This window comes from Ursus arctos, unplaced genomic scaffold, assembly GCF_023065955.2.
Source record: "Ursus arctos isolate Adak ecotype North America unplaced genomic scaffold, UrsArc2.0 scaffold_5, whole genome shotgun sequence".
Lineage (NCBI taxonomy): Eukaryota > Metazoa > Chordata > Mammalia > Carnivora > Ursidae > Ursus > Ursus arctos.
The window spans coordinates 62,487,722-62,514,905 of NW_026623067.1; the positions used below are offsets into that span (position 1 = coordinate 62,487,722).

Genomic DNA, 27,184 nt, shown 5'->3' on the forward strand with positions numbered 1-27,184 from the left:
AGACGTCACTTTTAGAGAATGTGCTCAGGGGAAGCAACCACCTCCCTGGGCTACGCAACTGGTTGAGGATGTAGCTTTCAGAGATTCTCCTTGCTAACTAGACGTGCTGGGCTCAACAACACACATCTCTGAAAGCCTTCTTTTCCGTGACACATTAGAGTGGCATTGCTTTCTCCCCCACCTACAGTTAATTCTCAGCCTTCTTTTGTCAGGACAGTCGATCAAACCATTTTTTCCCATTCAATAGCCCCAGAGGTATGTTCAGCAATAGGCAGTTGCCACTTTGGTAAAGTTTTCCTCGCTGTTCTGGGGGGAAATGCTCAGCATTCTACCTGGGTAGCCAGTGAGAAGTTTCCAATTCCTGTGTCTAATTGCAGCATGGAGAGATGTGTTGAAGGAGAAATATTCTGGATGAGAAGAATCATCCTTTGCTGGAGCCAGGCTCTTCCCAGGACCTGGGAAGAAACAGTGTGGAAGCATCAGATCACTGTTATTGAAACGTGTCGTTATAAATCAACATTTAATATCCTCCTTGTAGAACGGTAGCTTTTATTCAACGCTGGAGGGTAACTGTGTATCCCACCACAGAAATGAATCTTCTCTTACATATAAACAGAAAGCTCTAGTTCCATTAAACATCAGTCATAAACCACCAAAATATAAAGGGAATCCCAACGAGATTAGAACACTAATTCACCCTTAAAATCACTATGTTCTGCCAACGTCCAGCTGGCCCTATGCAGAACAGTGTTCTGTTAGAGCCGTGTAGCTTATTTTCTATGTGTGCCTTTTTTCTTTCTGCTGTTCAATGATCGTTTTGGTGAATACATTTTCTATATATACTTACACTTATGTAGATAATGAAATGGATTATAACACGTACATTTTAATGGAGTCTGTCTCAAGCTATGAAAGTTGAATCACGCCATGATCAATAGTACTATCTTTGTTTAACCGCACTGATGAAATCTAAAAGTAACTGAGCAATGCTCAGTTAACTATTCAAACAGGATAATTATGGGTGTAAGAATGAATTGGTTATACAAATTCTTGGTTATTATCATGGATTACATTATTTTATCATCTTGGGGTCTTATACTAATTGATTATTAGGTTTTTGAGGGGAGCAATTAATAGTACCTACTCCCCCACCTTCTTGAATTTGGAACCAATTGAAAGGTGAAGACCAGACTTTTGGAGCTAAAAATATTGCCTTTGTTATCGATAAAGTTGATTGGAGAGAAGATAGCTTCAGATCTGTGGCAGAGAGGCCTTTCTACTAACTGACCCTTGACTTAGAAAGACTAAACCACCCATCACTGATCATGCTGGACACCACTGGGCTCCCTCAGAGCTGAGAGCAGACCGGAGTGCTTGCATATATCCTGGGAGCAGGCTGGCCCCAAAATTAGACAAACAAAAAGTCTGAAATGAGCATGCTCGGTTCCTTCTTTTGGACAACTCCCTCCGTGGTCTGCATGTCAGGAGTGAATAAGGTGCTGCAAGAGAGACCCGAGTTCTACTCAAGTTAAAGACCCTGGTGGAGGGACGCCCCGGTGACTCAGTCAGTCAAGCATCTGCCTTCGGCTCAGGTCATGATCTCTGGGTCCTGGAATGGAGCCCCATGTTGGGCTCCCCACTCAGCGGGGAGTCTGCTTCTCCCTCGCCCTCTGCCCCTCACCCTGCTGTGCTCTCTCCTCACTCTCTAATAAATAAATAAAATCCTTAAAACAGAGACCCTGGTGTATCTGTGAGGACAAGGTATGGAGGCCCCCACCTCACCTGTGCATGTTTAAAATATCTAGTTTAAAATATCTAGTCTGTTTTCAGCCTACATTTACCTGTCAACCAAACATGGTCACAGCAGTCACCTTGGGCGTACTTCCAAAGGCTGCCAGACCACCTGCCTAAGGGGAATAGCTGTGTGGGTGTGTGTGATGCATTGGGAACAATCCTCTCTCCACCATGGCGGCCGGCCCATGTGTCCACCGTCCTGGCATAAAGACTCTGAGACTGCCCTCCTCCCTGCCAGAGCTGGACTCCTGCGCTGCTGCTCTTCCTGTGGGAAGCACTGTCCATGAGGGAAAAGGCAGGGTCCCGTTCTTCTGGTCCATCCTGTACAAATGACCCTGGAAGGACATACTGGAGACAGAGCCAATAAACATGGGTGGTTTCAGACCTTCTGTCTTCACCGTCACGTATCAACAAATCGTTAGCAGATCTTTTTGACTTCTTGTCTCTCTGCCTGCTTGTGGGTATCTTGGCTCCGATACAATCGGATGCTTGCCGAGATCGGGGCACAGAGGATGTCTATCGTAGGAAATGCGTTCTTAATACACAGGCTGTAGTGGGGCTGTGAGCCCTCATGATTTACTCCTCACAGGCTTCCAGAAAGGACACATTTTGATATCAGAGAACGTTAAATCAAACAAGTGTGCTTTGCAAGCATAAACAAAGAGAGGAAATGTAGCTGTCTCAGCTAAACTTATATTTATATACATTTTTTTCTTAAAACAAACAGGAACATAAAATACCTAAACAATAAATAAGTCTAAGACTAAATGACGGAAGGTGCTATTATGTCAATTCTGTTTTTTTCTTATTGAGAAATTAAACAAAGAGAAAATTACAAGGAATAATCTAACATCCTGTGACCAACACCTAGAATGTTAACATTTTGTCATGTTTGCTTTAAAAAAAAAAGAGAGAGAGAGAGAAACAGAATAATGAAAATGAAGGGACAGTTTCCATGTGACGATTTGTCCCCATCCTCAATCTCGGTCCCCTCCCCACTCCCCCGAGGCCGCTGCTATCACGCTTTCAGTGCACAGTGTATCCTGCAGCCATTTAAAAATAGAGTGACATATGTGTGCATCAGAGAATAATATCCAGACCCGTTTTACACTTTAAAAATGTCCATGTATATGTTATGCTATACATTTTCTGCAACTCGCTTTTTTCATCCACTACAGTATTTTTAGAGCTCTGAGTTTTGTTTGCGTGTATACATTCCTTTTAACTGTTTAGCATTTCACTATATAAAAAAAAAATCACATTTTATTTATCCATTTTTCTGTTAGGCATTTTGGTTAATTCAATTATTCTTTTTTTTCTTTCCTAGTATAAACTCTCCTGCAACGAGCACTGTTGCCCACGTCTCCTTGTGCACACGAGCAAGAGTTTCTCTAGGTCTGGTGTCTAGAAGCAAAACTGTCTGGTTGCAAGGTGCGCACCTTTCCAACTTAACAACACATCCTAACGGCCCTCCTATCAGTAATGTCTCCCTTTCTGCATACCCTGTACCTGATGCTCTCACACTTAAAATTGTTGCCTATCTAAACATTTTAGACAGAATCTTCATTTTTTAAACATCATTCAGTCAGCAAGAATGATCTTTGTTTTTCCATGTCAATCCAAGCGTTGCTTTAAGAAACATTTTTAAGTAACACCCATCGAGAGAAGTGCGCAGAAGGCACTGATGAAGACAGGACACTCCGCAGACGCAGCCCACTCAGCAGACCGGACATTACCAGGACTTCGGAAGCCTGCGTGGGCAGCCTCCACGCTCCACCCTCCTCTCAAACGTAGCTGCTATCCGACAGCAGACTTCTTTCCGCCTGCTTTTCAACTTGGTGTAAATGGAAACCATACAGCATGTTCTTTTTTCTTTCTGGCTCCAACTGATCTCATAATGTTGGTGGGGTTCACCCTTGGTGTTGGGGCTCAGCCTGTTGCCAGCACTTCGTTCATTTTCATTGCCGGACGTCTCCCTTACGTGAAAGTTCCACAGCCTCTAGCACTCAGACTCAGAACCCACAGGGAATTGGTTTCTGTGTGTGAAGTGAGGTGGGACCCGAGATTCATTTTTCAAAGATGGCTATCATCTGACCAAGACTGTTGAAAAGACTGTTCTTTTCTACTCCTCTGCAGGGACACTTCTGTCAAACATCTGATTTCCATTTGTGCTGAGTCTGTCTCTGAAGCAGCGTGGTCCAAGAGAACTTTCTTAGTGACAGGAACGTTCTCTGTCTGTGCTGTCCATCGCACCAACAACTCGCTGCACGGGGCTACTGAGCATGTGAAATGCAGCGAGTGCAACTGAGGAAATCAATTTAAACATAAGCTGCCACATGTGACGAGTGACTACTGCATTGGACAGCCAAGCTCTAGAGTTTCTAGTCTGTCCCACCGGTGTATTTGTCTATGCTTATGCTAATACCCCACTATCTCGATTACTGTAGATTTATCATGTGTTCTTCTACCTGCTTGTGTAAGTGCTCGACTTTGTTGTTCTTCCAGACTGATTTCATCATTATTGCCTTTTGCATTTTCAATATAAATTTTAGGAGTAGCTTGTTAAATTTCACAGACTAGCTGCTGGGATATTGATTATGATGGGGTTGACTCCAGGGAGCAATTTGGGGTACTGCTGTCTTAAAATACTGAGACTTACAATTCATGAATGTGGTGGATCCCTGTATCTTTTCTTGATAATAGTTTATGATTTTCTGTGGAGAGGTCTTACATGCCTTTTCTTAGGTTTACTCCTAGTTGGTTAATGTGTTTTAATACTACCATAAACAACATTTAAAAATATATTTCATACTCTGGATGTTGTATATAAGAATACAATTGGGGGGTGCCTGGGTGGCTCAGTCGTTAAGTGTCTGCTTTTGGCTCAGGGCGTGATCCTGGCGTTATGGGATCGAGCCCCACATCAGGCTCCTCCGCTATGAGCCTGCTTCTTCCTCTCCCACTCCCCCTGCTTGTGTTCCCTCTCTCGCTGGCTGTCTCTCTCTGTCAAATAAATGAATAAAATCTTTAAAAAAAAAGAATACAACTGGCTTTTTTAGATACTGACTTTGTTCCCAGTGACTTCGCAAAATTCATTTGTTAATTCTGATCCTATGTTTACAGAGTCTTTGGATTATCTATGCAACCGGTCATGTCATCTGCAAATAATGACATTGGCTTCTCCCCCATATTATATCTCTTAGTTTCCTTTTTCTTACCTTACGACACTGGACAAAATCTCCAGTATAAATTTGAATAAAAGTAGTGATAATGAGAATTCCTATCTCACTCCTGATTTCAGGGGAAAAGCTTTTAATATTTTACTGTTAAGTATGATGTCATTATAAAAATTTTGTAGCTATGCTTTATCAGATTAAAGAAGATCCTTTCTACTCCCAATTCACTAAGTTTTTTTAATCATAAATGGATGTTGAATTTTACCATATATTTTTTCTGCATCTGAAAATATCACATAATTATTCTTTTTTATCTTTAAAACAATGGATTATATTTATTGATTCTTAAATGCCAAACCAACCTTGCATTTATGGAATAAACCCCTTTTCATCATGCTTGTCGTTTTTATATATTACTGGATTCACATTTAGTTTAGGGGTTTTGCACTTATGCTTAAGAGAGAAATTGCTCTATTAATTTTTTTCTTGGAATATTATCATGTTTTTGAGTGAAGGTTATACTGGTCCTATAAAAGGAATTGAAAGTCTTCCCTGAAGAATTTGTGTAAGGTGGATGTTACTTCCTAAATATTTGCAAGAGTTCATCTGTAAAGCAGTGGGGGCCTAGAGTTCTCTTTGTGGGCAGGTTATTTATTAATTTAATTTCTTGAATAGATACGGGACTCTTCAGATCTTCTATTTCTCTTTTTCTTAGTTTTGGTAAAGTGTATTTTATTGGGGATTTGTCTAGTTCATACAAATTTTCATCTCCATATTATCTTTTTTAATGTCTGCAGCATCTGTAGTAGTATCTTTTCATTCCTGATATTGGCAGCGTGTGCTTTTCACTTTTTTCCCCATGATAAGGTTTGTTAAAGGTTAATTGATTTTATTAGTCTTTTCAAACCAAGATTTTACCAACAGTCCCTCTCTGTAGTATGTTTGTTTTCTATTTCATAATTTTGCCTCTTCTCTTTATTATTTCCTTCCCTCTGTTTCCTTTTGGCTTAATTTGCTACTCTTCTTCTTCCTCTTCCTCTCCTTCTCCTTCTTCTTCTTCTCCGGGGGGGGGGGGAGGGGCAGAAGGAGCAAGGAGAGAGAGAGTCTTGAGCAGGCTCCTTGCCCAGCACAGAGCCCGACTTGGGGCTCCATCTCACGAACCAGAGATCGTGACCAAGCCAAAATCAAGAGTCAGATGCTTAACTGACTGAGCCACCCAGGCGCCCCTTAATTTGCTCTTCTATTTATAACTTCCTAAGTACTTAATTTTCAGAACTTTTTCATTTCTGATATATACATCTAATACTGGAAATTTTCATCCAAGCACCAATTTCTTTTTATCATGCAAGTTTTAAATATGCACCTTTGTAATTCAGATCAAAATATTTTCAAATTTTCATTGTGATTTCCCTTCTGACTCATGGATTGTTCAAAAGTGTATCTCTTCATGCCCAAATATTTGAGAATTTCCTATTATCCTTTTGTTACTAATTTCCAGTTTAATTCCATTATGATTAGAAAAATAGATCCATGGATTTTTAAAAAATAAACTTCTAACTTTAGAACCATGTTAGATGTATTATATATGGTTTAAATCCTTGGAAATGTGTTTCCACTTGCTTTATGGCCCAGTATACGGTCAACTGTATAATGCTCCATTCTCAGTTGAAAAAAGAACATGTATTCTCAAGTTGTTGGGTGCAGTGATCCAAACATATCATAGTTGTTAACTATGCTGTTCAAATATTTTACATCTGTACTAACTTTTTGGTTTGTTTGCTTGTTCTAATAGTTACTGAGAGAGTTATGTAGAAAATTTCTTACTGCGACTGGGAATTTGTTATTTTTTGAGACTATATTATTAAGGGCTTACCCATTTGGAAGCATTGTAATTTTCTGGCTGATTCTTGTTTTTGTAATTTTGAAAAGCTTCTCTTTATTTCCAACAATGCCTTCCCCTTTTAGTCTACTTTGTCTGATGTACAGATTATTAGCTGTCATCATTAGTGTTAGTGTTTGCATATTGTATCTTTTTCTATCCATCTCACATGCAATACAAAGAAGTATAAAATGGGGTGCTAGGCAGGATAGTGACTCCCAAAGATGTCCATATCCTAACCTCCCTGGCACCTGTGGGATGTTTGTTACCTTACATTGCAAAAGAGACTTTGCACATATGTCTAAGGGTAAGGAGCTTGAGATGTGGGGGTTATCTCCTACTATCTGAGCGGGCCCAATCTAACACGAGTCCATAAAAGCAGGGACTCCTTCCCGACTTCGGTCAGAGCGAGATGGGTCCGAGAGGCAGTGTTGCTGACTTTGAAGATGGAGGAGGGGCCGTGAGCTAGGCAATGAGGGTGGCCACCAGAGCCTGGAAAAGGCAAAGGAAATGGATTCTGTACTAGACCCTCTGGAAGGGAATTCAGCACTTCTGAAACCTTGACCTTAGCCCTGTGAGACCCAGACCGAACTTCTGACCAACAAAACTGTCAGACAATAGGTCTGCGTTCTTTTGAGCCACGAAGTTTGTGATAATTTGTTACAGCCGCAATAGAAAAGCATCCACAAGGGAGCTGTGTATTTGCAAGCGTACGTTACATATGAAATGGCTGAATGAACCATACCAGGAAGAATACCATGAAGGTCAGACACTAAATATTACAAAAGGTCACGGTAGGAAGACGTCGATACAGGCTGAGGCCCCCAGGAAGGAGAGACGAAGAAAGTGGGACTTCGGATAAGACCTGGAAGCTGCGCCTTTTTCTTACCCACCACTCCAGCCCTCTCCCGGCATCAAGCAACGGAGGGTATGGCCTGGCTCTGCTTTAGCCGTATAATCCCAAGGCCTTACCCCGTGCCCAGGCACACCAGCGACAGCACTGGACGATGCTCACTGAAACAGCAGATGACCGAAAGTTGGACAAACAGAAGGTGAAGGCACTTTCAGCCCGAAGAATGAGAGCAGCAGTCTCCGCGATGGAGCGCCTCGGAAGGCCAGGGGGGCAAGTGCTGTCGAGGCCTAGGCCAGGCGGATGGTAGGCAGTGAAGCAGCCTCGGGGGAGCGAAAAGCCAGCCCGAGGAACTAGCACTTTTCTTCTCATCAACGGGGAGGCACGAGAGGAATTTAAATACTTTAAAAAAAGTAAACTTCTTTTTCTAATAGCTTTATTAAGATACTATTCACATATGACACAACTCACCCCTTTAGAGCATAAAATTCAGTGGTTTCTAGCCCGTTCTGAGAGTCAGGCAAACAGCGTGACGGAGATTTGTTAACCTCGGGCAGAAACGAGGGGTTTGAAGAGAAGCACAAACAAAAAACAAATCTTTCTTTCCTTCAGAACTGACAGCCACCCCTGAGATAGAACTTTCTGGCCAGACAGACATACTCAGTCATAAGATGGACCGGTCATGTGCACTGATATTGGATATAAAAAAGGAGATTAGCAAAAAATTTTTGGGCAAATGAAAGAAATCACTGTCTTACATGATATGTAGTAAACTTATAGAACTCCTTATCTGAGCAACCTCTGGAAATCTGAAGGAGTTCGAGCTTCTAGAATGAGGTGGGTCCATGGTTTTCAGCAGAGGATGTATTCTCCAGAGCCAGAAGGGGTTCCAGAAGCACCTTGGGAGTTGTCTTTGGGACAGTGAGTTAGGGGGGCAGGGTCCAGGTTCCCTGTCTTCATTTCAATTAGTGCTGGTTAACCCTTAAGGAAGAATTTGTAGTTTTTGCTAAATATATTATACTTCTCCACATTTTTGTTTGAAAAAAGGATCTGCAGCTGAACTTCAATTGGAAAGATACTGATTAGTGATGGGTGATGGACTCATCAAATGGGGAAGGGAGTGATGCCAGGGGATACTTCTAATCTTCCAGTGTTTATGAAAGGCAACCTTGTTCCCTTGACTGCACAATGAATGCCTCCTCATCACTCTTTGGAAACTACTGTCCAATACAGTCTATGAGTATATTATATAAAATACATTATTTTTCTACGTAATTTATATGTTTCTTGCATTTAAGTTAGAAACACAAAAACATATAAACCGGAAAATTTAAACTATCTCTAAATTTATTAGCTGATGTTAACCTTTTGGTGTATAACCCTGGAGGCTTTTAACTATACAAGGCTTAAAAAAAATAAACATGTTAGCGACTTGCAAGTAAGAGGAACGTTCGTCGAAAGCAACGTTTTGATGGCTAGAGAAAATGAGGCCGGGTAGGGAGGAGTCCCAAGCATCAGGGCAGGGGTGAAGGGGATGGTCTGGGTCTCTTCCTCTCTGGGATGTTGTTCAAGGAGGCGTTGGGTGTGGCTGGAGAATGAGGCTTGGGAAGAGTTAAAGTTGTGAGCCTGCAGGAGAGCACTGTAACGGAGGGCAGTCAGGACCAGGAGAGGGTCCCTGCCCACCCCTCTCTGCCATTGCAGAGAGGTACCTGTCCACCCCTCTCCCAGAAGGCCGCAGTGCTCCGCCGCACACAGCAGGCCCTTCTGGAGCAGGACTGCTTGGGTTCGAATCTCAGCTCCATTATTCACTGGCTGTGTACGCTTAGGGGTTAGCTGATCTCCCCAGACCTACATTCCTTCATCTGTAAAATGAGGAAAATGTCATTTATTTCATAGGACTGTTGTGTGGCCTAAATGTGCAGATACACTGAAAATGTTCATTAGCACTACATCGGCATAGAGTAAGTGCACAATAAATGGTTTTGATGCGCATTGTGCAATCTTGGGCAACTTTTCTAACTCCGTATGCCTCAATGAACTATATAAAAGTAACATAGTAACAGCAGGTGAGAGAAGGCATAGCCAGTGCTTAGCACAGCATCTGGTATTTTTAAGACTATTATCAACATTGTCAACATTAAAGGTAATAACGCTACTTAAAAGCACTCACTACATGCTTATAAAATGCTGTGTTAAGTGTTCCATGTATGTTAACTCATTTAATCCTTCCAAGAGCTCTATGAAATAGGTAATAATGGCTGGTAATGATGGTCACTGAATGGTAGCTATTATCAATATAATAGAGGCTTTTTCTTTTACATCCTCTTTTACTGAAGAACTTACAAATAGGAGAAAGGTAGGCAGAAGTCATTATTATTCCAGAAAAAAAAAAAAAACAACAAAAGACCACCCTACTCTAAAGTTCAAATCAAACAAACCACTTCTCTGGTCTGGGTCTGGAGACGACCTGTATTTGCTCCCCTACCCACGTGTTCCGGAGTTTGAACAGGGTTAGGTGGAGAAAGCATTCATAGTGAAGCTTTAATTTTCTACGTTAGGCTTTAGTCCCTTTTCTGCCCTGCTGCGTGGGCTGCCTTGCATTTCTACTGAGCCCTTTCTGGTTTTGGTCATGTTTATAATTTACAAAGACTAGCCTAAAAGTTTATTCTACCTCTAATGACCCATTTTCTTCTCTTGCTGCTGGGAGGCCACCTTCATGCTTTCATGGCAAACACAGTTTTACTTCCAGCAAAACGTACTCACTTGAGCTAAGTGGGGAAAACCCCAGCTTTCCCAGATAGTTGGCGATCAAGGTATTTTTAAATATGGAATCCTGTCAGGTTTATTTTTAACGAACAGGCAAATTTGTTAGTTTATTACATGAGCCAAATGTGCCTCATAATTAAAACACCAAAGTTTCATTTACACTCAACATTTGATTGGCTGGCCAATTTCTTCACGGCTCAATTCAAGAAAAATTCAAAGGACCCCCAAATCAAAGGGCAGTTCAAGTCAGTAAAGGTCCTTCTTGTGCCAGCGCGTCTGAGCCCCACCGCCCATGGCCTGCGCGCCCTCCACCGCGCACTTGCACCCCTCCAGATGGGCGCTCGGGTCGTACACATGGATCAGATCTCTAGTGTGCTCAGGGTTTGACGCATCCTGCAGGCTCCCTCTCATCTCGCTGTGTGGTAAGGGCTTACGTATCCAGATGCAAATATGTTCATTGTCGTCTTGATACATAAGAAGTAGGAAGATCGGTAGGAGAAGAAAGGGAAGGAGAAAAGGGGGGGGGTAAAGAGAAGGGGGAATGAACCATGAGAGACTATGGACTCTGGGAAACAAACTGAGGGCTTCAGAGGGGAGGGGGGTGGGAAACTGGGATAGACTGGTGATGGGTAGTAAGGAGGGCACGTATTGCATGGTGCACTGGGTGTTATACGCAAGTAATGAATCATGGAACTTTACATCAAAAACCAGGGATGTACTGTATGGTGACTAACATAATATAATAAAAAATTATTATAAAAAAAAGAAAGTCATTCTAGACCTAAAAATAGAAGTTCTTCCTCTAAAAATAGTTCCCAATAAAACACGAGCTAGAACCCCACACCCTGAGCTGATGCTTTACTGAAGCTTTTATTCAATTTTCAGAGATGGAAAAAGCCCTGACCAGCCATAGGTATGGCTCTGGCAGCTCTCGAGCTGGGATTTACAGAATGGCTAGGAATTTACCAGCAGCATTCCCTCTACTATTACTCACTAGTTCTGAGAAGGAACTCTGAGAAACCACTGTGCATTTTAATAGCGTTTAGAAGGAATAATCCATTAAGTCATTTAGCCACTCTGAATTCCTGTTTCCTTGTATGTAAAATGAGGAGAAAAATAATGCCTACCTCACAGGACAATTGTGAAGATGGAATGAGATCCTGGGGGGGTGGTGGGCATTCTTTGCATTGTAAATATAAAAATACAAGTCTCTTGAATTCCACAGCAGTTGCCATACCACTGGTACATGGATAAACTAATTGACCAATTGAAAGAAATCATTTCAGTTTAGGTTCAACCGATGGCCTTTGATTGACAGACATCAAAATCAAGGCATGGTCAGCTGCCCAAACCTATAACAACCGTGAAACCTGGACCAGCTGCTACAGGAACAAGATATTAGAAAATTGTGGGGAAGAGGGGGGCAGGGAAATGGGGTGGTGAAAGGGCAGAGCTCCAGTTCTGTAAGATGAATAAGTCCTAGAATTCTACTGTCCAGCACAGTTAATATCATAAGGTATCTTTAAAAACTTGCTAAGAGGGTAGATCTTATGTTAAGTGTTCTATATACACATAGACACATAAGAAAATAATAACAGGGTGGAAGGAAACTTCTGGAGTTTGTATATGACACAGATTGTAGCAATGGACTCAAAACTTATCAAGTTGCCAAGTTGTAAATATTAAATATGCACAGCTTTTTGTATGTCAATCATATCTAAATAAAGTGATTTCTCTCAGGAAAGGGTGTGTGAGTGGCTCAGTCAGTTCAGCATCTGACTCTTGACTTTGGCTCAAGTCATGATCTCAGGGTCGTGAGATCGAACCCTGAGTCCGGCTCTGTGCTCAGCGTGGAGTCTGCTTGTCCCTCTCCCTCTGCCTCCTCCCCTGTGCACGCATGTGCACTCTCTCTCTCAAATAAATAAATAAAAATCTTCAGAAAAATAATAGAGTGGTTTTAAAACGAATGAAAAAAGAAAATTGTGTGGAAAAAAACAACATGGCACTACCACCTAAATTATGTATGCTAACCCAGATGCCTGGCTCAAATGGTGAAAACAGAGTGAAATAGGTCAGGGATTCCCAATTCTGGCTGTACACTGGGATCACCTGACCCCCACAGCCACCTCAGGACTTAACTACAGCTCCCTGAGCCCAGCACAGCTCAGCACTTGCCGTCTCTCGCCTTCAGTGACCTGAAACCCCCATGTTCAGCAGCAGCATCCACTGTACTTGCAGCGGTCTTGACACAGCTCTCCCCTCCAAACAAATAGTATGCAGCTGCCCATCGTATAAAACAGCTAAAAGCAGAGTTGTCCACCCTCCACCTGGATTCGCCATTGCAGTCCCGAGAGGACCCCTCGGGCTCCATGGTCCCCAGGGTGAAAGCCAGTGGCCCAGGGCCTTCTGCTGGATGCCCCCATGTGGGCACAGGTGCAGAGTGAGGGGACCTAGGGAGCCACGCCGGCACTGGGGTATGGCGGAGCTGGTTTGTGGGCCACATGCCCTTTGCCCTTCAGGGGTACTCCCATCCCTTAGGGTCTGTGCAGCTCTGCTGGTATGTACCCCGGAGACAGGTAACATACAGAGGCATTAAAGATTCCGCACCAAGCTCATCCTGCCCCTTATTTCTGGACTTAAACCTGATTGCTGCAAGTTTTCTGTGACACCCACCCTACTTCAGAATCCTGTCTCTCCCTGGCGAAATCCTTGCAACACGAAACAGGAGTGTTGGGGAAAATATGCCAGACATAAAGCTAATCAGAAAAAGGTGAGGAGGAATATTACAGATGTTATTTATTACCTACAAGGGAAAAATCAAAATGCTCGTAATTTTTATATATGCACTCCGCATGACATATTTCAAATGAATCTGGGCTTATGATTTTCAGTTTACAAAGTCAGTTTCTCCAACACCTACTCATTCAGTCCATATTTGATATCTTTAAAGTCCTAATGAAAAAAGAGCTTTGATGTGGCTTGCTCAGCCTAGACAGAGTTCAAATGTTAATCATTATTGAATTGTGCATAATAAGTATTCAGAGAATGTGTGTGCCTGTGTTGGAGGGAACCCCAACAGTTGGTTAATGTCTGGCATCGGCCACAACCGTCAATTGAGCACCGGAAACCCAAACAACAGAAAACAACCATTCAATGAATCCTCAGCCCCTGAATGTCCAGGAAGGTTAGCAATTTCTATCCAAAATGGGTTGTCGAGAGATCTTCTCATACTTTGGTTCAAACTGAATCTTGAATAAATGTACTATTTTATATTGCTGAATCATTTGCCTATTAGACAAATATTTATTCTGGTGATTACATGCTAGATTCTAAGTCTTCAGAATGAATAAGCTAGAGTCCAAAGATAATGATAAAATAATGTCATTAAACACCATAAATTCTAAAACAGTGGAATAAACATTTGTGCGCTGAGTGAATAAAATGTATGAAGTGCCAGGTGATTCCAAAGGAGTGAAGGATCAGGAAAGCAGTGCTCACTGAGCTGGGCTCGAAAGGACAGGGGAACAGGACAGATCAAGCGTGACAGAGATGATCCGGGGAGCGGGCGTGGTTGTCTCCTTGAAAGTTTCTTCTCCCTGTGACGTCTTCCTCCTTTTCAGTCTCCAGATGAGAACAGGCAGGCAGAGCCCTTAACCACAGTGCCTGGCCCCAAGAAAGTGCTCCATCCAGGCTGCCTCTCATTTCTACCTGAGACTGCGTTTTAGCCTCCTTTGGTTTTTCTCCTTTCTCTGTTCATCTCTAAAATGTTGAAGAGTTCAAGTCTCAACATTCCCCTGGGTAATCACGGCTCCAAAATCTTATCTCCTACCCAGATCACTTTTCATTCTGTCCAACTTCTGTGCCTCTAACCCAGGCTGACCTGCCTAGGCCACCACGGGGCCGGAGCCCAGCAGTCCGGCCTCACATTCACACTGCACCTCAATCCTGTTGCAATACTGCATTTGTAGACAGGGAGCTGGACATCCCGCCTCTGTTTCTGGCCTTCACCATCAAAACAGCCTCAACCGCTTCGGCTTGTTTCCCCCCCCCCCCCCAGCAGTACATGTACTCTCTCTGGCTCCACCTCCTTTTCGGGGCCACCGTGCCTTTTTTCAGCCTGTGCCCTGGGTGAGGAGTAGAGGTGGCAGGCAGAGAAATCCTGCATATCTGCCCATAAGAAGCTTTATAGAAAGCTCCTCTCTGGGGGCGCCTGGGTGGCTCAGTCAGTTAAGCATCTGCCTTAGGCTCAGGTCATGATCCCAGGGTCCTGGGATAGAGCCCCACATTGGGCTCCATGCTCAGCGGGAAGCCTTGCTTCTCCCTCTGCCTGCTGCTCCCCCTGCTTGTGCTCTCTCTCAAAAATAAAATAAATAAAATCTTAAAAAAAGAAAAGAAAAAAGGAAGCTCTTCTCCCTGTAGCCTACACATGGCCAAGTCCCAGACTCCCAAGGGTGCCTTATTTCCACATCCTCCTGTTGTAGTGACAGTGGTAGAAACATGTGGAATGAGAAGACAATGGGGTAGAGTACGGAATCCTGGAGAAAACCAACATTTGAAAGGAGAAGCAGAGGGGAGGAACGTCCGAAAGACTGAGGAAGAGGAGTTAGATTGGGAAAATGCCTCAGAAGCCACGGGAAATATTCCACGGAGGAAATGGTTACTGCCAGACAGAAGGAAAGTCTGAGAACGCAGGGAAAGAGAACACTGGATGTGGCAAATAGGGTGTCAGTGATGACTGTGGAGACAGCAATTGCACTGGGCTTGCAACATCCCGTGCCCAGAATAAACACGCACAAGGGATCCAGTAAGCTTGTAATAACAAAGACAAGACAGAAGAGTGTGTCTTTTCTCTAATCATCCCCTAATTAAAGTCATAACAGATGATCATTCCAGCTCTGACGTCATCACGGGCCAACTACCGTCTCTATGCTGACCAGCTCAACAGGCTAACCCAAGGCAGAGCTACGGCTCTCCTCTGCAGTCACGTGTTTGGTTCGTGTCTCTCTAAATACAAGTTTTCAAAGTAATTGGTAGAGTCCGTCAGCAAATAGCTATAAATAGGTACTGTGTATATATAAAAAAAGGGAAACTAACCAAAAATATTCATCTTCAGCCTGTGATTAAGATGATGAGTATGAACCAGGCTGGGTCGTCTGTTCTCTGGCGGGGGATGAAAGGAGAAAGCCTCCCCGGCCCCCCAACATGGCATTTAGTGAAATCCCAACCACAAAGCCTCATGGTCCAGAATGCCTTGCTGAAGGCCTCTCTCTTCCTGTGTTGTACTGTTCATATTCCAGTGCACAGGGAAGACGTGTCTAGGCTCTGAGCACACTTTTTGGATAAGGAAGAAAAAATGCTAATTTAATACTTACTTTGGAAAGGGGGCCCTGCCCATGGAATCAGCCTGTGATGGCTGTCAGGTGGGCCTGGCCTCTCTGGGCAGGTTGGTGACGCTGCCCTTCCCGACCCCGGGAGCTCAGGCTGGGGCAGCAGTGCCAACAACTACAGCGCAGAAAGCTAAAGCCAGCTGGCACCCCTCCAAGGACAGCCCTCCACAGCACTGCTCTTCCACAGCCCAAACCCCAGCATGTTATACAAACCCTATAATCACCGAAATGAGGACCACAAGGTGCTGCTTGGCAAAGGTAAAAAAGCAAACATTTGAGACAACTCTCTCTAGCCTAGCCCCACTCTTGGCAGCAGCCTGGTCGAAATGAAGGATGTTTTATATTTTGAGACTATCGGGGACTCACATGAACCAGGATTCAGAACACCATCTCTCTTTCCAAGGAAAACTAGAAGCACATTTGAGAAGGTAAGCAAAGATGGGGTCTTTGCTCTGCAACTGATTTAGAGAGAATGAAGCGTCAAAGAGCTGCCACCAAGTCCTCAGACCTGCTTGAGAAGATCTGGTTCCAGAGTGCACCTGCCTTCAATGCTCATGAATTTGTAGAGGCTGATTGGAAGCCGGCAGCTTAATTAGCAGGTCCAACAGACAGACATCCGGGATTCCCGAAGCCCCAGTGTTCTCCCGAAAAACCCAGGGCTAACAGTCACATCCATAATCCCAAAAGTGCTTCCTGAAGAGTGCCGGCCGCCAGGGACCCCACACACATTTGGGAAGTGACTCACAGTAGGGCGGCATCTGACCATCCCAGTCTGGAGAGACACTCTCACCCTATCGGCCATTTGCTCTCTCTTTGAAGCCTGAAGCAGGTGGGAGGGACTCGACACCAAGCATTGCTCTCACTTCTCTTTCCCCCGTACCAGCATTAGCCCGCTCACATGAAGGGATGATGTGCAGAGTTAAACCCCACTTCTGAGACCTGCATATGGAAAACCAATTAAGGTACAGAGAAAAACAAGACAGAACTGAATTTTCAATCTGACTCCAGAATGTTGAGAATCAGGTAGATTTGGAAATGGAATGGAGGGGCCTCCTATCATATCGGGGGGTGCTCATCTACTGCAGGATGGTAGTCTAGGTGACCAAAGCCCCACAGAGCCAGAGTAAATTCTGAAAATCTGGCTGCTTGCTTTGATGCTGTCTCCCGGCTCTAGTATAGTTTGTCACATGGGAAATTTAAAAAGATACCCAGGGAAACACTCCTACCCCTCTTACACCTTCTTCTTTTTCTCCTTTTCCTTCTTCTTCTCCCTTTTTGGAAAAGGAGCATCGTAAATAGGGAAGTGGGAGTATTTGCAACTGAACACCCCACGACAAACCCAGAGCTGGGCAGAAGCAGCAAAACAGGAAGCTGTCTACAGAGGGCTAGACAGTCACTGGCAATCTCTACCTCCCCCCCCAGGATTTTGCCCAACCGTCTCTCTATGGGGCTGGACTTCCCAGCAAAAGCATTCCCCCTGAACTGACTGAAGCTGTGCATTTATGAAGGTATTACATATGAGAACAACAAGAAGAAACCAACAAGAATGTTTAGAACACCTGCTATGTTGAAGGAACTGCGCAAGGTGTCATAGAATTACAGAAAAGCAGTAATTAATTAGCTTTTTTGAGGATGTGCCAGGTACAATTTTAGGTATGGAGAAAGCATCTTTAGTTAGGAAGTTTATAATTAATCAGAAGGATACATGTCAATAAAAGGCAATACATGATGAAAGCCAAGGGAGTGGCACATAACTGAAACGATTTAAGCATTAACTAAGCACCAAGCATTTGTAAGCCATTGTGCAAAGGACTTTGGGGAGTGTCACAGAATTCCAGAGACAGACAGAGAGCTTATATCTAACTGGTGGGGAAAGGGAAAGCTCCCTGGGAGAGATGAGACTTAGGAATGAGGGCTGGCAATGAAGGACTGGTAGGGTTCAGGGAGGTGGACGGAGAGGAAGAGCACGAGGCAGGAAGTCTGTAAATCTGTGCTGACTCTGGAGGACGGTCAGACACCCTGGCTGGCTGCAGGGGGGACACAGTATGGAGAGTTTGGAAAGGATGGGTTCAATCAGTTACCCCAAACTACAGAAGTGAGAACTTTTTTCAGCAGGTAATTGGAAACCAGGCACAACTTTCTGAGCAGAAATGAAAGGCACGTTTTAGGAAGCTGCATCTCCACGCTCACTATGATGTGATTAGTTTCTCAGAAGACTCGGTACTGGGAAAACATCACAGCTAGGAAAAGCTGTCTCTGGGAGAGGACGGTCTGCACTGCAAATGAGCATGCTGTATCAGGACAGCAGACCAATCGATGAGCCTCAATGGGCAGGAGCTGAAACCGGGAGGTAGAGGGAAAGCCTCGGTGACCAACAGAGCAGGAGAAAAAGTGACTATTAGGTCTGGAAAGGCACCATTGAAAGAAGAAGAAAGCGAGGGCAAGGCTCCTTTTCGAGGGGGATGGTGAACTAGGTTTAGACACTATGAGACATGAGTAATCGGACGTGTCGGTGTAGACGCAGTGAGGGATTTACCGCAGGTGTCTCCCCAGCTCGCCTGACTTCAGTCGCCTGGCCACAGGGCCGGCGTCACCTGCTGCGTCTCCCTGCGATCACAGTCCCACCGCGTTTCGTGGTCTCCCTCGCTGTTCGGTTGTGCCGGCGGAATGTGAGCCATGTGAGGGCAGACTCCCAGGCAGGCGTGGGCCCAGAAAAGTCTCCCGTGCACAGCCTGCCATGCAGACAGGCAGACCGGCCTCGGCGGCCACGAGATGGAATAAGGTGGTTCCCTGAACACCGCGTGGACCAGCGCTGTCTGGTGCTCGGGATGCCCGCTTTGTTCTCTGCTTGAACGGGCGATGCCTGTGCGACTTGGATTGGCACGTCGTTTCGGTCCACTCCAGTAGCCAGCATTATCTTCACCAATCCATCCCTCCTCCGGCCTCCTCGCATGCCCCTCGCTCACGACCCTGTTCCCCACGTGTTGGTGTCTTCTGTTCTTTGGACACACTAAGCTCCGCCGGGCTGTACGGCCCTGCCCTGCAGCAGACATCTTTGCATTTGCTCTTCCCTCCACCTGGAGGACCTTCTACGGCTGGTGGCCCCCCTAACTTCTTTTTCAGGTCTCAGATCAAATACCACTTCCTTAGAGCAGCCTCTTTTCACCACCCAAATGAAATTCGGTCAACCCGTTTATCTTTCATAACCCATATTACAATTGGCAATTATATATTTCTTTATTTACTATGTCTCCCTATAAAAGTGTAAGATCCCCAAAAAGCAGGGACCGTGGCTGTTTCGTTGGCCACTGTCTGTACACCCAATGCCTCGCACTCTGTAGGAATCTGGTAAACAGTACTGAATAAGCGAGTGCCTGGAGTGCTAAGGTTCTGATGAGACCTGACAGTGATCTGACCGGAGACAGACGGGAGGAAGAGAGTAGCGGGCCGAGACACAACTGTGGGAAACACACACTTGGGTATGGCACTGACATCTCAATTCACACCCCAGACAGGGTGACTGCCGAAGAACACAGTGTAGGGAAACAATATGAGAATAATTAATGGTTGCTACAGGATCAAGAATGTTAGAGCTCCCGGGGGGCCTCAGACATCGAGTCACCAGAGCTTCCCTTCGTGTAGATAAGGAAACAGAAGGTAAGTCCCTGACCCGGCTAGCTGGTGTCCAAGGTATCCAGCTCCGTAGTACACCCTACTAAGAAAGTCTGGACTCTTCTGGCTGCCTTGAGAGCTGAGAGGGAACATAATTTTAAATTTGTGGCCAGGGAAAACCTGCAGTCCTTCTGCTGGACCTAAGGGGCGTCTCGTGATGGACTTAGGTGAACCTGTATGTCCGAAGATCTTAACTCCAGGGTCCTTTCCCCTGAATGGTCAGAGAGGGGGGCGGCTGTGTGTAAGCCTGGGGAAGAGACACCCATGTCCTCCTTGGTTGTGTCTGTTCTCCTGAGAGTGCAACACTTATCTGGATGAGACGAAAAGCCTTCCTCAGAGAAGTAAGGAGCGGGCCTCCTGGGACCCGGCAAGAAGCATGTTCCCTTCCCCCGCGTGACTCCTCTGCTCTCATGCAGAGCATTTTCACTTACACGTTGGAGCTGGAGCTCCGGTTCTGATGATTCACTGTCATACATTTCCCTCTGCTCCAGGGACACTTCTCGTATTAACACGATTAAATTAGCCTGTCAGTCATCTGGTACCCTTTGAACACTTGAGAGAAAGCCGGCAGCTCACTGGGGCTTTTTCCAAAAGAAATATTTGCTACTAAAAAGTGATTTCCACACACATCCGTGCCTCCGTTGATCAAGAGATAATTACTGGGCCATTAAAGCCGTCGGAGCTGGGGGCTGGCACAGACAAGTGTGCGCGGCGCGAAGGGTGCCAGCAGGAGCCGAGAGCGCCCCTGGATTTGCACCAGCCCCGGCCCCTCTGCTCTTGCACGCTTCCCTGAGGTCAGAGCATCCAAGTTCCCACAGACACAGCGCCGGTCTCCTTGGCTGGAGGGCTTGGATCACACATCTGCTCCCCTGCTTATGGCCGCTGTCCTACGTCATCCAGCCCAGATCCCTTCTGGAGGTTCAAACGATGCAAGCTCTGCAGAGACTGGAATTCTTTCCCCCACGGAATACAGCCACGTACTCATCTTTTTCACGAATATTTGTACCCTACTAGGAACTGATTTCATTCCATTTGGTGACTACTTATTGAGCACCTACTATGTGCTAGGAACTGCTCCAGGGCCACTCACTCCCCGCGGGCAAGGAGCTCTGGGCCGGGTGAGGGCTCACTGCTTCAGCGCCCTGGTTCTCCCACTGGAGGGCAGCGGGAGCACCAGTCAGGGCGCCTGGCGGTCCTGGGGAGTCAAGAGTGTAAGCAGGATGCCTGCAAGGCTGGAAGACTCTGTAGCCAGTAATGTTTCAGGAATAAAAGAGAAATGCCCTTTAGTTCCAAGGAGCTCCCATAAGATATAAGCAGCGTTAGACTCCGGCAAAAAGAAGCAAATACCAGGGGAGAGATTATCTCTCAGGGTTAGTAACTGCTCATGCAGATGTGAGCAGAATCTGGAGTGAAACGAGCGTCACTCCAACTCAGGGAGAATTTTTTTTCATCAAAATTGGTTCATTCCCCGTTCCTTCCCTTGCTAGCCCCTCCATCCCCACCTGCCATGGAGGGTAGGGGACTTGGTCAGGGCAATCACACGAGCCTCTCGAGAGGAAGAAAGCCACGGGAAAGTCAGCGAGGACAGCGGGACTGGGACGTGCCTAACTTTCACGTGACTCAGCAGAGACGGAAATCACAGATCTGCCCTCACTTGTCACACTGGGTGACACGGCTCCTGGGAAGACAGGACCAGAGTGCAGAGGATCAGGGAAATCTCTTGACATGGCAGATAATTAACACACTAAAACCAACACCCAAAGCAGAAATGGAAGCTCTAATTACCCAAGTGCTGTCCAAGAGTGGATCCTGGGGAGGACGCAGAGGGGAGGTTTCTACCTGCGCCAATGCCGATGGCCGGGGAAGAACTGGCCCTTCAGATGCCCCCGATTTGGTGGGGCTGACCAGAGTCATCTGCCTGTCCCCGACCTCCCCACTCACTCACCAGTCGCCGCCCAGCTCCGCAGCTCGGGCCCATGTTCACCCCCAGACACGATGCCCATGGTGCTTGCAAGGAACACTTCAGAAGAGCAGTTCTCCACTGCTGCGAGAGGCAGTGAAGAGCCGGGGCTCTGGCCACGGAGGAACCTGGAATCCCAGCTCTGCCACTTCCCAGCTGCGCAGCCTTGGGCACAGGCTTCTAAGACTTACTTTACTTCTCTGTAAAATAGGAATAATACTACTGCCTACCTTCCTGGGGTTTCTGTGGGGATTAAATAGCCCAATGCAAAGTGCCCAGCCAGTAGCTGGCACAAAATAGAGGGAAAATATGGGAGCCGTTACTGTTACTGTCATTGTCATTGTTATTATAAAATCTCCTTTGTCCTGACCATCCTCTCTAGGACCTTCCTGTGGAACTGAGAACTAAAAGGGACGGCAATAGGCAAACGAACCAGTGCTCAGAGAAAGTGAAAAACGACAACACAGTCACGGCGCCCGCGGCCACGTACAGCAACTTCAAAGCTGGAGGATGTCATGAGGCTGTTGATAAGCAAGAAGCTTGCCGATCAGCTTCTGCATGCGACACACTAGATCAGGCGCCACCAGGGAAATAGCAACATCTTTTACGCTAACAGCTGACGCGTCCCGGGATGGCCCCTTCAGAAGCTTACACGGGCCAAACGTGGTTTCTGCACTGGCCCTCCTCCTCTGCATTCATTACAGTACTGATGCTTCCAACTTCTTCCATCCGGGTAACTGGACGGTTAAACATTCTTTGTAGGTCCGTGTGGCCACCTCATATTGTGGCCTCACGGTAAGTTCCCGGGCTGCCATTCCTCCTCACACTGTTGCCTGCCGATGGCTGCGAGCACAGCACTCCACATTTGCCCCACTTCCTTCCAGCCTGTTAGGTTCGCCTCACTATTCTCGACTGTCAGCGCCTCCTGGATCCCGACTTATCATCTGCTTCATTCACTATCGCCCATGGCTCTTACGGCATCTGGAATGTGTAAGTATGGCTCTGGTAGCTTCCTCCAAGTCACGCCACTGGAAAATGGGTCACAAATGGGAAGCTAGACAAGATGTTGCCTCACAATGGTAGGCATCCCTGAGAACTCTTTTTTTCTTTTAAAAATTTGTTTGAGAGAGAGAGAGAGAGAAAGTGAGACAGCATGCACAGTGGGAAGGGGCAGAGCGGGAGAGAGAGAAACTTAAGCAGACTCTGCACTGAGCACAGAACCGATGTGGGACTTGATCTCACAACCCTGAGATCACGCCCGGAATTGAAATGAAGAGTCAGATGCTTAACCGACTGAGCCACACAGGTGCCCCTCTCTGACAACTCTTAAGTTTTAAATCATCCCATTTAAGACTTCACCAGCTGGCCTGCACTTGCCATGCTTACCCCTCTATTCCCTGTCCCTCGCAATTAGCTATTTTTCCTCTCAGCTCTCTCACAACTATGTGCTATGCACAGGAAGTGGGGCCATGATGACGGGCAGTGGTTGAGGACAATAAAGTGAGCCCAGAGCGTTCCACGGAGGAGTGTGGTGGGGGTGGGGGGCGGGGTGGGAAACAAGAGGGTGGTGGAAATGAGGCCAGTGAAAGCTTTACTCTGGAAAACATTAAGCTAATGGACTTCAGGACATCCAATCTGTGGAAGGAGATAAAGCAGAAATATTTGAGAGATTAAATAATTCAGTGCTGAGCCTGCTGTCCACACTGTGCATTCCTAACTGGCTGGTGGTGCCTAGATTCTATCAGATAACCCAACTAACACATCTTCATCAGTTGGCTTCCAAGTAGAGTTAGCCCCATGAAAGTGTCCTTCTGTTATAAAATGAACCCAGGCCAGCTCCCTGGGGCACAAGCTCGGTGAAAATAGTATGTTTTCTTCTATAACCTGTCATCAAAGAGGCAGTGACTCCTCAGCAGGGAAAAGCAAGTATTTCGAACCAGAAGTAGCCTAAGCCCACAGTTTGGAGTACAGATCTTTCCAGGACTTCTGGCTGGCCCCCACTGTTCTGGAACCAATGTAAGGAGGAACATCTTATTTTCAAAGCCCTTTAAATATCTGAGGACCTGAAGGTGCTGAAGGGGTGGAGATGCCAATGATTTGGACCCTCTCCCCTAAGAGATTCTCAGAGGTGACCTTGAGTGAGGCAAATCTAAGAATTGAGGGGATGAGAACAAAATAAACTTCTTTCCCACATACTTAAAAAAAAACCTTAATTAGTATTCAGCCATAAAAAAGAATGAAATCTTGCCATTTGCAACAACATGGATGGAGCTAGACAGTATTATGCTAAGTGAAATAAGTCAGTCAGAGAAAGACAGATACCATATGATTTCACTCACATGTGGGAATTTAAGAAACAAAACAAATGAACAAAGGGTAAAAAGAGAGAGGCAAACCAAGAAACAGACTCTTTTTTTAAAAATTTGTCAGAGAGAGAGAGAGCACAAGCAGGGCGAGCAGCAGGCAGAGGGAGAAGCAGGCTCCCCGCTGAGCAAGGAGCCTGATGTGGGGCTCAATCCCAGGACCCTGGGATCATGACCTGAGCCAAAGGCAGCCGCTTAACCGACTGAGCCACCCAGGCATCCCCCAAGAAATAGACTCTTAACTATAAAGAACAAACTGATGGTTACCACAGGGGAGGGGGACGGGCGGGATGGGTGAAATAGGTGATGGGGACTAAGGGGGGCACTTGTCGTGATGAGCACTGGGTGTGTAATGGAAGTATGGAATCACTATATTGTGCACCTGAAACTAATATTACACTGTATGTTAACTAACTGGAATTTAAATAAAAACTTAAAAAAAAAAACCAACCCTTAATTACAAAACAACCCAAGCATACACAGAAAAGTAGACCGAATAGCATAATATAACAGCATAATACCAAGGTACCCAACACCCACCTGGAACCATGATCCACTTATAGCCAATCTTCTATCTTTCCCTGCCTTTCCCTGCTCCCCACATTGTTTCAAAGCAAATCCCAGACATCATAACATTTCATCTGTAAACACTTCAGTATATATCTCTAAAAGACAAGGGTTCTTTAAAAAAAAAAAAACCACAATACTATTATCACATTAATAATGATTTAGTGAGCAAAGATGAGCAGTGTTTCCTAGAACATTAACAATAATTCCCCCGTGGCTTCGCATACCCAGTGCTACAGTCTGACTATTTACGTCCCCTCCAAATTCAGATGCTGCGATCCTGACCCCCAAAGATGATGGTAGTCAGGGGTGGGACCCTTAAGTCATGAAGGTGGAGTCCTCACGGACGGGTCAGTGCTTTATAAAAGGAGCTCCAGAGGGATCTGTTCCCCCTCACCACGTGAGGACATAGCAAGAAGGCACCAGCTACGCGTCAGGAAGGTGCCCTCACCAGGCTCTGATCGTGCTGGTACCTGCACTTGGACTTCCAGCCACCAGAACTGCGAGAAATCCCTCTCTGTTGTTTATAAGCTACCTTGACTCTGGTGTTTTGTTATGGCACCCTGAACAGACAAAGACATCCATCCAGTGTTCAAATGTCTGCCTTTGCATGGTTTTTACAAGACTTTTCTCCTGAAGCCCGCGTTTACCTCCTGAGTGGCTGGGAGGACAGAGTGCTGGTGCTCGTAGCTGGCTCAGGGCAGCCCAGTGTGCTCACAGAGCACATCCTGTCCTGGGTGGAGTAAGATTCACTTCATGCTGCATTTACACCTCCCAGCACAGAGAAGGACTCCTATTAAAGTTATTTCCCTGATTTCCGGAGCCACAGGCAGCTTCAGAAAGCCACATAGTTTTGAAGGCCACAAGGGACAAATCTCACTTCAGCCTTCAGGCCTGCTCAGCACTCAGCATCGTCTGGTGCCTCTGTCCTGTTTGCAGTGTCACTGGAGGGAAACCAGGAGAGCCCCCTGGCTCTCTCTGCTTGGGCCAATGGTGCCCTGGCTGACGTTTCTGTTGGACGTGGAGGGAGGTGGGGCACACAGGAAGGCATCAATAGATATGAACAATTCCACTTGCCCTGCCTTTGACTTTCTCAACTAGTCAGAGCTAAATGTTAATGAGCGCCGAAGGCTTCCATCTCCAGTAACGCGTGCGCAACACACACATGTGTAAATTACAAACCGTGTTCCAGGCGCTGAGCTGGGAGGGATACGAAGATGAATGGACGGATGGCCAGGTGCCTGGCTTTAAGAGGTTTGGAATCTAACACAAATGTGCGTGCATAAGCCTGTCATAATGGGCTGGGGGTGCATATAAAACGCTGAGGGGCACCAAGGGAGAAGCAATTAGTGCTCAATTTTGCCAGGAAAGGTGGTGGGGGTACAGGCTGGCCAGGCCTTACCAAGGAAGGTTGTGCTTGAACCCGATCTCAAGGGATTAGCCAGATTTCTGCAGGCAGAGGAAGGCAAGAAAGGGCAGTCAAGGCAAGAAGAGCAGCGTGATGAAAAGCACGGAGGCAGGAAGGCATGTGGCACAACTGGGGACAGGAAGGACACAGCACCGCTGAGCACGAGAGCCAGGAGAGGGCAGGGTCAGGAAATGGGGCTGGACCACGTGGCTGGGCCGGCCTGCGCAGGGCCTCCAGTCCAGCTCTTTTCTGGAGCAGGCGCTGGGGGCTCACTGAGGGACTCTGAGCAGGCAGATATCTCTAGTGGGGAGGATTTCAGGCTCACCTCCAGCCAGAGGGGGAAACATGTGGTGACAGACCTTTCACACGTATCACGGTGACTCTCTCCTATGTCTACACTGAGGACCAGTGCCATGGAGGCGCTGGAAGAAGTGGGGAGCAAACAAGGAGACAGATTATCATGGAGCACGTTTAGGGAGGAGGGTAGGGGCTATCAGGTCTGGCTCCACGCCCCCCACCAGCAGCACCTCTCGCCATTTAGCTGGCGCCTGAGAGATCCATGCTGCAGTCAGGCTGAGGCCAGCCAGAGTCGCAGGACCAGGATGGACACCAGGCAGGAGCAACTCTTCTGCTCATGGGTACAAGGCATCTGGCCACTCGGTGCCCGCCAGCCTTCACCCCCCGTGCTCCTGCTCTGATAACCATGCCCCCTTGCACCCTGCCCATGAGATCCGGGGCCTGCATTGCTCTCCCCACAGCAGGACTATGGGCCTGGCCCTAAACCCCATCCCACTGACACATCCCTTAAGCTACACGCCTGTTTGCCTGGCCCTCTGATTCTGGCTGGCCCTGGGAGCCCCAGTCTCAGAAAAGAATCAGACGCAGCTGAACATTGGCAGAAGGTACAGACTGTATGAGCAGGGCCCATCTTTGGGCCCTTCTTGTCAAATCTTGGTCCCATGGCCCAGCATGGTGAACACCCCACAGACCCTTGATTTAGCAGAGTGGCCCATCTACGATACCAGAAGAAAAGGCTCTGCTTTCCCTGCTTATCCTTAGAAAACTTAGTGCTCATAATCTCTACTCACATCTCAAACTTCCCGCATGCCTCACTGGCCCCTCCGATCTCCCTGCCAAGGCGGTGTGCTCATTTGTCTTTTCTTCGAGGGCTCAGAGTAGGACTGTCATTTCTCTTTTGGGGACAAGCGCAGACAGGGCTTGCTATGCAAGGAGTCAGGACAGAAGGGGAAAAAAAGAGTGGAAGTGATTAAATTTAAATCCCCCGTCAGCATTCTGATCCCATGAATTTCCAGTGTACCACTGCTGTAAGTATTTCCGGGAGAACCCAGTTGTGCAAAGACA

At 46.3% G+C, this 27,184-nt stretch overlaps 1 protein-coding gene across 3 annotated transcripts in view; it reads right to left on the bottom strand.

Annotated features, from left to right (window-relative positions):
- ARSB (arylsulfatase B) overlaps positions 1–27,184 on the bottom strand; it is a 162,841-nt gene that overhangs the window by 8,733 nt on the left and 126,924 nt on the right. For all 3 annotated transcript variants that reach the window (XM_044384097.3, XM_057307254.1, XM_026498736.4), the window contains exon 7: positions 333–455. In XM_044384097.3, coding sequence (XP_044240032.2) covers positions 333–455 — 123 coding nt within the window. The remainder of the gene's footprint in view (positions 1–332; positions 456–27,184) is intronic.